Here is a 12187-nt window from a genome sequence, read left to right as displayed (position 1 = left end):
TTCCTGTGAGCAGGCATGTGTGTCTGTGAATGAGTATGTATGTGTATGCTTGTGTGAGTAGCTGTTCTAATGTGCATATAGGTGCATGTATATGTGCACACATGCTTGTGTACACACGAGTGGGCCTATAAAGCACAGCTCTATCATGGAATCATTGCCGTGAACCCCCACCCCTGCCCGGAAGACTCAGCTCAGAAGGCTTTTCTCAGATGCGCTCTGATCATTAAAGCTCTGTGCAGCTACCTCTGGAGTTTTAGACATTCACTTGATTGAAATGACTTGTTTTTGTGTCATCACCAAAAGGGAGGCTTTAGCAGTTCATTCGGTCATTTAGTGGATACCTGTCTGATACTCATACAAAGCCCCAAGGTTAAGGAAACAAAACAGTTATTTCTTATCCTTTAGATCTCAACTTAAATGTTACTTCTAAGAAGGGTTTTTCCTGGACACCCTATCGTATGTAGATGCCCCCAATCCTGTTTTTCTCTAAGTCAGTGTTCTTTTTGTTTTCTTCATAGCATCCATTATAACTTAGCAGTGTTGTATTTTGGGGGTTCTCTTTATATAGACTATCACCTTCACTCTGGGGCAGAGACTGTGTCTGTCTTGTTTAAGACCAAGTCTGCAGAGCCTACCACAGTGTTTGGCCCAAAGGATGGTGAATGGTCCCTGAGGAGTTCAAGTCTTACTGATTAAAACTAGAGGATAAATCCTCTTATTAACACATCTTTAGTATTTACAGCTCTTTGCTTTGTATACCAAATGATTGTGCATCTTCCATCTTTTCCTCTTACCTTGGGCTGCAGAGCAATGCTGAGAGAGAGCCTATAGCCTAGTGGATCAGCCCTATTACCTAGTCTCATTTTGGCGTTAGCACTGCTTCGCTTGTGGGCTCTGATCCCTGGCTGGAGTGGGAAAGGCATGTAGCCATGAAACTGGCTTAGGCTAGAGAAAAAAATTAGCCACCAGTATGCTCATCCCTTCCTCAGCCTTTCTCTTCCCAAGCCATTGAGTGTGTCACTTACCTGCCAAGCCTAATGTGGAGGCTGTCCCCCAAGATAGCCTAGACTATTTGTGATGTAAAACCTGGACAGAAACCTTCCCTATCCATGACTTCTACACCAGCTTTCCCCCAGGACCCCAAGCTTCTTCATAATTCAAGCCTTCCAGGCCCTACCCCATTCCATCATCAGGTACCTCCTGGAGCTGGTCCTTTGGTCATTTGCTGCTCAGGTGAGGTCCTGCCCAAAGCATCAGGGTGTGCCAGCCTTCATATGGAGCGTACTGCCCTCCCCCACAGGCTAGGCTGCAGAGCTGATCTTCAGATGCCAAGAGCCTAAGATAATGAACAAGTTCTCTGCACTTTACTCTGAAAATGAATCCCTACAGCTATTTACAAAAAGTCCGTAGATCTGTTCTCCTATTCTTGTTGGATGTAGCAAGCATCCAGAAAGGAAATGGGGTGCCTACAATTTTGTTCCCTTGTCCCCTGTACTTTTTTTATGTAGACATCCCTATTCTCTTTGCAGTACCAAGTTAGGGGATGGGTGTAGGTCCTTGTTTGGAAAATCTAACTATATGCTAGTTACTAGACCCTCATATATCTGGCGGAATGACTTCTAGCTTCTTTAGGCATTGGCCTTTGACCTGGCTTTCCAACCAGTTTGGGAAGAAGTCAAGGAGGTCCAAAGTGAGAGAAGGGCATGAATTGTCCACCATAGACTGAAACAAATACCTCAGCCCATAGGGAAATTCTATAGATTTATGATGAAATCAGATTGTTTTCCTTAACTGTAGAGTTTGTTTTAATATATTTATAGATGCACCTAAACAGTCATTAGTCTTGACTATACCATTTCAAATTAAGCCAAGTACTCTTAGATAATTCTTCTTTTCAAGTCTCCATTCAACTGTAGACTCCCCCCTACCCCCACCCCATTTTAAATTCTTTGCTACAATCCAGGGAACTATATGATTTTCTCTAAAACTAGTTGCAGCCTAGGTACATGCCTACTCGTTATAAATGATAAATGTGTTCTCGTAAGATGTTAGTTGTTTTGGGGTTCCTCCTTGTCACCCTTGAGTAAATAGTTCTTTGTTTTTTTCCCACAAATGTCTATAAAGAGAAGATAAAATGATGGGTTCATTCATTTATTAGTCCAAGAAATGTTTAATAAGTCTGACTCTATCTCAGACATCATCCTGGGGTCTTTGAAGAAGGAAAGAAGTCCATCTATAATTTATTCACATGGAAAGTCCCCAATTTTGGACTTGAAGAGCATCTTAGCATGTGGGGATAGCTGCCTGTATCTATATAAATAATTCTTTCTACACGTAAATTCTTTTAGACCAAGAAATTCAACGTCTGAAAGTGGGGATGGAAACTTTGCTGGTTGCCAACGAAGACAAGGTAAGACGGTTGGTCATTGGGCTGCCCTGTCTCTTCTGTGCTGACATCCCTGCCTGTCTCTGATATTTCGGACACGGCAATGCCCATCAGGCCATTGACTCAGGGACGTGTCAGGAGAATGCCCTCTGCCTTCTAGAGAATAAACCTTAAGCACCTGTTTTTGGCTTTGATGTCTGGGAACTTTGCCTAAATGGAATCCCCCAAATGCAGATTAAAGCCATGGCTGTTTATGCTGATGTGTGTTAAAAAATACCACTGTGATTACTGCCAATACCATCGTTGCTCCTTAGACTCCTAGCAAAACTCTCCAACATGCATGATCCAGTGATAGACCCATCATAGAGATACTAGGCAGTTTGCAGTGTTATTTACCCTGCCATTTTCTATTCTTCACATCTAATTCCTGCATAATCATAAAATAACCACCTCTAGAAATATTGAGTACCCACCTCACACGAACATCAGCTTGGAGGATCACAGCCCTGCAGTTTACAGATGAGGAAACAGACTCAAAGTAATTAAGTAGTTTTGCCCCAGATTAGGTAACAGTAGATAGCAGAACTAGAGTTCACACCCAAGTTTGTCTTACTCCAGAATCTGTGTGGCCTCCCAAGTCCCTGGGCCTTTGCTGAAGGAAATGATCCCTCCAGGAATGTTCTCTGTTGTATAAGGAACCTCAGACTCCTAAGGAACAGGCAAGGATATTGGGATAAATAGACAGCTTTATTTTAGTCTTTTTTTTTTTTTTGCATGTAGCTCTAGAGGATATCACTTGGACCAAGAGACAGATTTTAATGGTTATCTCAGGAGGGTAGGGAGACAGGGAGCTTCCTCTTCTGGAAATGTTTAAGCCCCACAATGGCTATGTCGAGCAGGGATTGTTTTATGGCTAGAGATTGGACTCAGCCTTCGAGGAGAGACAAGGGTGCCTGCAGCTGCCTCGGAGGCAGATCACTGAGAACCCAGGCTCTGAAATGGGGCCTTGACACAGTGTTTCCCTTTAGAATGCTCCATAGGTTTCACATGGCACCTTTTCTCAGTGGGCCTGGAATATAGCCTGGGCTCCAAACAAACTCACCCGAGGTGCCAGTGGTGGTATTTACATGTAAGTCTGCTCCCGCACTGTGACAGGACCGTCGGATAGAGGAGCTCACGGGGCTATTAAACCAGTACCGAAGGGTGAAGGAGATTGTGATGGCAACTCAAGGTAAGAGCTACCCCTGGGGATTCCACCGTTCTCTCTCAAAAGTATTCCAACTACTGTTAAACCCAGAGGCACTCTTGCCAGAACATTCTTCATCTTCATTCAGAGAAGATCCTCTGCTGGAGGACAGAACTGGTTAGGCTGTCCTGGATTGTGGGAAATTGGCAGCTGTTAAGATTTCCAGAAATTTTGTCAAATGGCACTCAGTTCAGGACACCTAGGGACTATCCAGATCACCAAGAAAATAAAGCCTTCAACTTGAGCCCTGTGGTCAAGGAGTGAGAAGGTCAGAGAAGAAGACTACAGGGTACCTTCTCTCTGTTCCTTATGTGAGCTTTGACCTTTGACCTCAAGATGACACTCATGATAGTCCTTGCTCAGATGCCCCGAAGAAGGTTTCGAATCATACTTAATGTCCCTTTATATATTTCTTAGTTTTTCTTCATGAGTGAAAAACAGTGTTAGAATTTTGTTGTACAATTACAGGTTTCTGAATAAATCACAATAGTGATCATCTCTTCTGCATTACTGCTTCCAGGGCCTTTAGAAAGAAGTCTCTCAATCAATGAGGAAGACCTGGAGGGAAGTTTCAGAAAGTGGAACACTACAAATAAAGGCCCTGAAGAATTATTTAAACCAGAGGTGCTGTGTTTCCATTCATTTTGTGGGGTTTCAGTAGGCCCTAAGAGCTCACCCTAAGCACAGGGGTAGATCTAATTAGGCACCTGTTAGGCATAAATCTTGACAGGTGAAAATTTAAATCAATGAAGTGGCCCTGGAGGCCTTGGGGAGAGCATCGAGGGAAGCAAGGGGCCCAGGAACAGGCCGGTTCCACTTGGGACAGCAGAGTGGACACTGGACTTTCAAGAGTAGGGATTTTCTTTTTCAATCCAGTTCCTTGTTTCTTTTTCTTTCCTTTCTGGACTGTAAGCATAGACCAAAGATGTTGTTTGCTTTATTTACCACTGTTTCTCCAGGGAATTCAGTAATACCTGGTACTTAGTAGAATTCAACAAACATTTATTGAATGAATGGATGCATCTTGCTTATTTAGAGAGATAACTGCAAGTTTTGAAGTGATATATTCCTATGTCATAAATGTCCCCTCTATCCCCTATAACCAACACTAAGATTTTCTTTCTCTTTTGCTTAAAATCTAGTCCTCTATGGCCATACCACCCTGAACATGCCCGATCCCGTCTGATCTTGGAAGCTAAGCAGGGTCGGGCCTGGAAGACTGGGTGCTCTAGGCATTAAAAAAATCTATTCCTATTATATTAGTCTCTCTGGACTTAGGCTAGATACAAATAAGCAAATAAATTCATAGATACAGATCTCAGGTAGAGAAGGAGCTTCAGCCTAGCATCTAAAAGGTTTTAGAAACTCCAGTACAGTCAAAATGAAAAGAATCTTAGTGGTCCAGCTCAACCCTTTTAATTAAGGGAGGAGCAAAAGTGTCACCCACTGACCCAGTTACCTAGTCACAGCAAGCATTCCAGATTGTTGGCAATAATAAAATAGCGGTAACTATTTTATGCATATGTATTTTATACATCTATATTTTATACAGTATGTATTTTATACATCTATATTTTATACAGTATGTATTTTATACATACTCAGTACCTCTGTGCTGTCACTGCGGTGAGCACTGTATGTGACTCACCTCATTTACTCCTCATGACATCCTATCAGGATTCTTACTTTATTGTGATGAGGCTGAGGTTGAGAGGCTAAGTAATCTGCTCTAGGTCATACAGCAAGTAGATGACAGAACCTCGACTTGAACTCAGGTTTATGTGACCAAAAAGCCCTAGCTTTTAACAACTATACTATAATGCCAGGGTTCTTCCTATAGTAGACCAAAAAAATACTGTGCTCTAGAGAAAGAGATGGTTTTTGCAGTCGGTGCAATACTGAAGACATGAGACACTGTGTGTTTATACACAGCTATTAGCTCATGTTCATGCCACCTGTGATTCACCTCCTTTTCTTGCTTACTTGGTGAGCCCATTCTCACTTCTCAAGATTTAGCTCAAGTGTTCTTCCCTCTGAAGTCTTCCTAACCTCCCTACCAGCGAGAGGGAGGCCTTCTCTCCCTTCCTTCCCCATGTTGTTATAGGTATTGGTAACATAAGGACATGTTTTGTTGATCTTTTATCCTAATTAACTTATCTACCTCCCTCATGTAGGGAGTGCTCACCCTACACCTAGCACAGGGCCTGACAGGCAGTACATATTGCTCACATCTCTCGAGTGTATCAATTGTAATGTTGCTCATTGCAAGTAAGATAAATTGACTCTGGCTAACCTATGCCCCAAAGGAATGTTTTTAAAAAAGTGTGCAGTGGCTCACTGAATGAAAGCAAAAGCTCAAGGACCAAGCTCAGAAAGGGCAAGAGCAGCAAGAGCCCAGGGATTCAGGTCTCAGGACCCTTAATAAGATGAGAGCTTTGATCCAGGTTGTCCCATGTTGTTCAATTACACCTACCTCCTTGGCATCTTGAAAGAGCAAGGCATCGGAATCGAGGTAGCCATCACAGCTGTACCCAGGGACAGAACTGTAACTCCCCAAGAGGAATCATCTAAAGAAGGGGAAAGGGTGGTAGGTGGTCTCCAAACGGTGACTGTCCTCTATGGTGACTCTTCTGTTTCTGATGCAGATGCCTCCAAGATGTAGCTCTCCCACGGTGGGGCCACCTCCGCTACCGCAGAAATCACTGGAATCCAGGTAGGGCGTGTAAGCATTTCCCTGGAACTGCTGTGCTCTCAGGCCCCTCTTGGGGTTCCTGACATGGCAAACGCTGCCTAGTATGTCAAACATGACCTCCGTGTCCTGGGTGCACCTGCTCTCCCATCATCAGGACAGCAATCCAGGCCTCAGTAGTGGCCACAATGGGGCCAAAACCATGGAGTGGTCACGAGCCATGCCTCCCACCCCTGGCAACAGGGGCTTCCCTTTCCACAGGCTGAGGGTCTGAGTCATTGTCACTGAGAAAAGAGCCAGCCAGGGCTTGGAGCCTCACGAGTGATGGCTGTACCTCACCATGCCCTCCAGCAGCTCCTTGTTGCCGAGAGCATCCCATGATGTGTGCTTGTCATTTCCATCAGCTCCTTTGGAATGTCCTTTCTGCTCTCAGGGTGAATCTCTCTCTGTGACAAGCCACACTCTCTAAGGAGGGCCATTCCTCCTACGGGGAAGTTGTTCCAATTGCTCTGGGGAAACTTCGCTTAGCAATGAACTTACATAAGGGGCTAGCCCGTGAGGTCACTAGGCTCCCTCCAAAATGAGCCTATTTCTACTTCCCTAAGTCAGCTCTTTAAAACACATTTCCAAGTAATGGAGATATGGAACTTCACAGCCAAGAGCAGGCTGTCTTTCAGCCAAGGCATCTGGAGAAAACAGCCACAAGCATGATGGAAGCTCCCCTAGAATGGTGCTAAGTCTCCAAAGTGTGCACTTTCAGAACCACTTTCCAGGGAGCCATCGTTTCCTGAGCTTTTAGCCCAAGAGAAAAATGGCAGTGTCAGAGAGGGCAATTGGCCAGTCCTTAGTTTTGCAGCATAAGAAATTTGGCTTATGAGTTCCCTCGGGAGGAAGCCTACACTGAATAACTCACACTGACCAGACTCACAGAGACTAACGTACAAGCAGATGCTGATTTATTCATATAAATTGAGAAATATCACTGCCAAGGAGATTTGTCACCAGGAAACCCTTGTGACCACTAGTGGCATTACCTCTTCTCTATCCAATTAGTGCCCTTTTCTGCAAAATAGTTCCCAAGAAAGTAAATTCTTCTGAACAGCCTCCTCAGTGCATACAGAGCCAGTGTAGAGGGTTGGAAGATCATAGCAGGTAATGCTTTGGAGCTGGGGCTAGCCAATGTGCTCATCTCTGCTCTAAAATAATCCCTCCTCCCTAGGTTATTCTTAGATTCGCAGACACGACAGTATTGTCACCTTTTCTCTGTAGACAATGGTTTTTTTGTGACCAGAAAACAGCTCACATTGATGCAACAGAATTGATGGAACAGGCACGCCAAAGACCAACACATTGTCAGACCAGGCTATACCCTGAGATGGGCCAGTTTCATACATAATGATTATGATGAGAGGGTGATTTTTACCTGGCCTTGACCCTAAGCTGAAGACAGACTATTGGTTAAACATCTGGAATGTTTCTGCACGAATGATACCATGTGCTTCCTTCTCCAGTAACTCTTTCTTTTGTTTTTCTAGGGCTCAGAAAAAACTCTCCTGTAGTCTAGAAGACTTGAGAAGTGAATCTGTGGATAAGGTCAGCTTATCAGTCTCCACAAGATTACTTCTTTGTGTCCAGCACAGTGGTGGGACACACAGGCAAGGTCCTCGTCCCCACCTTGTGGAGGCTTTTATGAAGTTGATTGGGAGGCAATAGTTACATGGATAATTTGAGAAAACCAGTCAGGTGTAGCCCAAGGCATCTCAGAGGCCGAGTAAGTCAGAAAATGCTTCCTGCAGTTGGTGAGAGATGTCGAGTTAGGCACATGCAGGTTTGGGGAAATGGTGGGGAGCAGGAGGAGGTAAGGTGGAAGTCATGAGGCAGATTAAGCCAGAGATCTTGAATACTGGCCTTGTATCTCCAGGAGTGAGTTATGGAATAACTGAGAAAGTTAGAGAGGAGGGTTTTTAAAGAGTCTGGAAATATATGAGCAGGGCTTTGTGGACCCTCACATGAAGGTAGTGGGTGACCCCCAGGCTGGAGGGGAAGGTTGCAGTCTCTTTTGTGAGGTCATTGGAGACGAAGGGGTCCTACCCTGAAAGAGCATCTTCCTTGAACCCCACTGCATAAGATCCCTTGGTCTCTAGCAGTACACCAGCCTCCCTGATAATACAATAACGTCTCAGGCCAGCAGGAGCCAGGGCCCATTCACTGGTTTTACTCCCCCAATCATGTGCCTCTCGCTCCCCCTGGTCAGATTGCGAGCAGCTGCCCAGGAGATCATGGGGTTGGTCAGAGGCCAGTGTTTCCTGCCATGGATGGTGATTACCTAGCGTAAAGATGGAGAAGGAGGGGATTAACTTTGCAGATTTAAGCCAGAAGGTGGTACTGAAGTGTTATTTGTGACTAACATAGGTCTCTTTTTCCCCACATAATTGATATCCTCATTGCCATTTCATAGTGTGTCGATGGGAACCAGCTCTCTCCAGTGGGAGAACCCAAGGTACGTTAACTGCATGTCCTTATGACATATTTGTGGTTGCATTATTTGCTGAAATGTTTTCATTTAGCAAGTTACAACTTTTGTAACCTTAAAATATGTTAATTATAAGAGGTAAGAGGGTGAGAGAAAAGACAAAACTTTCTTATTTGTATATGTATCCAGCTGTATCATGTACTTTTACCTCCATTATCTGTGGGACAGGATTTATTATTATTTCCTTCATTTTCCAGGCTCAGAGAAATTCATCTTTAACCAGGCAATGTAGATCTGATTGCTGGGAAGGGAGATGTTGTGATCTCAGCACACAGTTAGAGGAATGTGACAACTCTCATCCTTTCTGTGCTGATATGTTATAGTTAAAAAACACAGGAATATACTCAGCCAAAGTTGCAAGAAAAAAGGGTGACTATCCCTTTTTTTCTATGACTGAGAGTTAATTACACTCTAAGATACTCTCTGTCTGGGCTTCCCTAGAATGTGCATTGCTGATCCTGCCTCTCCCTCTGGAGCCCATGGAATAATAATGTCATTCTTCCCTGCTTCTGACAGCTCTAGAATTTAAGACCCTCAGGCTAAACATCTTCTTCTCATGATCACAAGCCTTTAGCTATTCGGTCTTCTTGGATCGGCACCAGTTTCACAGTGTATCCTCTAACTGTGCCCTGGACTACACTTGAGTGTGATATTCTAGATGGGGTCTGACCTGTGCCTCGGGACTGCTCTTATAGTTATTGCTATCACTCCAGGCCCTGGGCACATGGTCTTTTCTGTGCCTCTGTTTATGTGCTAGACCTGAGGCAGAAATTGTTATTCTCTATTTAGAAGCGATAAAATAGAGGTTCTGGGAGGCTAAAGAGAAAGGACTTAGCCTGAGTGGGTCTGACTCAATGCTTTGGCGCTTCCCACTTGGATGTGCTGCCTCTCCATGCTAGGTAATCAGTTATATGCTGCTCCCTGGCTGGAATTTCCATTCCCCGTAACCAGGTTTATTCTGAGAGACCAGAGAAGCAGAACTGATTCCAAGCATTTCTGTTGCCTCTGCATCCCAACCCGACCTTGCACAACCTTCTCCAGCTGCTGAGTCCTTCCTTTCCAGCATTGCTTCTTAGTGGAACAAAGCTGAGAGCAGTTTCTGTTGCCCTCGGTTCCTTTTGTTATCTTTCTCACTGGTCTGGGCCGCCTTTGAGACCCATCCTTGGGTTAAATTTGTGCTCTCTTTTCATCTTAGCTCCTCAATGAGTTCCCAGGGTAGCCCACATAAATGGCCTTGGTTGTCTCTGCCTCGTCTTAGGAGAATATGTGTGATGACACAACCAGAAGTCTGTTCTCGAGAGCCCTTCCCCACTGCCAAATTTCCTATATAGTACGGAACTTGGAGACATGCCCTTTAGTTCTCTAAACTTTTTAAAAGCTGCCTTCCCCACAGTCAGTGGTTCATGGGTCTGACTGTGCATCAGAATAATTGATAGGCTTGTTAAAAATAGAGACTCCAGAGTATACTCTCAGAGTGGCTGATTCATGAGACCAAGTGGAACCTGGGAATTTATATTGTTTTTAATAAGTGTCTCAGGTGATAAGGAAGCAGCCAGCCAGACTAGTATTTGGAAACCATTGTTCTTAGCGCATGTCTGACCAGATTCAGTCTCTACCTATGAATGATCATGAACTTAAAAATCACTTGGTCTCCATCTCTCAAAATTGTGATTATATCTACTTCACCAGCCAGTTCTTTCAGAATTCCTTGAGAATTTAGCCTAATTTTCTCATATCTCTCCTTTCTGAGCTTATTTACAGAGCATTCATATTCAATGTTCAACGAATGATTGGATTTCAAATAATTTCTAGGACATGCATGTATAAGCAAACTGAATTCAGAAATTTACTTGGTACTTGACTTTTAACTAAATGAAACTCCAAAAGATATCTCAGTACTGAAGTCTCTCATTACTTTTCTGACTTGCCTGTTTTGAAATCAGTTTTGTCTTTCATATTACTTTTTTCCTGGGTCCAACCGAGGGATCCATAGTTGATTCTCTTGGTAATGTTACTTCAAATTTTTTTTTTTTAAATTCTCACTCAAATGTATTCCACTGTGATTCCCTCAGGTTTGCAGATTTAGGGGTCATTATATCCTTCTTAACCAAATAAGTCCAATTTGTCTTCTTCTTTTAATCAACCTGTTTCTTTGGGACGCTTTCTATGGCCAGGGCCCATTGTACTGAGACTGAACCTCATTCGGACTATGATTCTAAGTTCCTGGGGGACTCCGCGTTGACATGTAGCCCTTTGGCTTGTTTTCTGTTGTCATTTCCCCTTACTGTGTGCATACTTTCTCACTTTGCCTTGATCTGATATTTTTCAAAATAACTATTATAATATATAATAATTAATATGCACTATATTAATTATTTTTAGTAAAGCAATAGCTTTTATTAGATTTCTGATTTATATATTCAGGAGCTCATAGAGTAATTTACAACTGTTAATTCATTGAGCCTCTAAGTGCTAGACCCCCTTTGCAAGATGCTTCTACTTCCCATTTAGAGTTAGTTGCCGTCAGCCCTGGATTTGGGCTTGACTCCATTTCTGTGTGGCCTTGGGCAAGTTTCTTTCTCAGAACTCTGGTCCTATTTCCTGGCCTGGACTAAATGATCTTTAAAGGGTCTTTGAGTCAGCCTAAGTGAAAAATGACTCTTGGAGAACATTGCGTTATTCCTGCATCCGGAGATTTCCTAACTGGGTTTGAGTCTGGGACTGATGGCTAATTTAACATCTCTCTCTCCCCAACCCTCTTCTAATAGGACAGCCCTTTTCTGGCGGATCACAAATATCCCACATTACCTGGGAAGCTTTCAGGAGCCATGCCTAATGGAGAGGCTGCCAAATCCAGTCCCACCGCCTCCCAGCTTGACCCCACAGGGAGCGGCCTGCTGAGACTGAGTGAGTGTCCAGGCCCTTGAGCTGGTGGCATCTGGAGCAGTGTCTTTGCACAAGATCCCTGCACCGACCCCTACAGCCCACAACTGGAGAATGGTGGGGGCGGGTGGATGGGACCAGTCACACCTCAGGGTTGTCCCACTTCCAAAGACAATGGCTCCCTCTCTGGGCACACTGTTTCCTTGGGTAAACACTTCAGAACCCCAGAAAACCAGGGTGTATACTCACCTTTTCTTTCCAGCTGTAATTACTCCACCCCTATTTCCTTTCTTTTATTCCTCCTTTTTTGAACCCTTTCCTGTCTATCTCATCATTCTTCTTTTCCCTCCCTCTTAGATACCCCATTCCACCCTTCCTGACCCTTCCTCTTCCTCCTCTGTCATCCTGATCATCTCTTTCCTGTCTCTGCCTTCCTCTCTGCAGCCTCTC

The 12187-nt window shown here is 44.0% G+C and overlaps 1 protein-coding gene across 10 annotated transcripts in view; it reads left to right on the top strand.

Moving 5' to 3' along the window:
- PPFIBP2 (PPFIA binding protein 2) overlaps positions 1–12187 on the top strand; it is a 129048-nt gene that overhangs the window by 104164 nt on the left and 12697 nt on the right. For all 10 annotated transcript variants that reach the window (XM_015586021.2, XM_025043780.1, XM_025043781.1 and 7 more), the window contains 7 exons: positions 2349–2410; positions 3542–3617; positions 4153–4256; positions 6278–6345; positions 7857–7914; positions 8780–8821; positions 11623–11761. In XM_015586021.2, coding sequence (XP_015441507.1) covers positions 2349–2410; positions 3542–3617; positions 4153–4256; positions 6278–6345; positions 7857–7914; positions 8780–8821; positions 11623–11761 — 549 coding nt within the window. The remainder of the gene's footprint in view (positions 1–2348; positions 2411–3541; positions 3618–4152; positions 4257–6277; positions 6346–7856; positions 7915–8779; positions 8822–11622; positions 11762–12187) is intronic.

The sequence above is a fragment of the Pteropus alecto genome, unplaced genomic scaffold (genome assembly GCF_000325575.1).
Source record: "Pteropus alecto unplaced genomic scaffold, ASM32557v1 scaffold402, whole genome shotgun sequence".
NCBI classification, from domain to species: domain Eukaryota; kingdom Metazoa; phylum Chordata; class Mammalia; order Chiroptera; family Pteropodidae; genus Pteropus; species Pteropus alecto.
The sequence above is the reverse complement of the archived record's forward strand: the minus strand, read 5'-3'. Positions and strand labels throughout refer to the sequence as shown.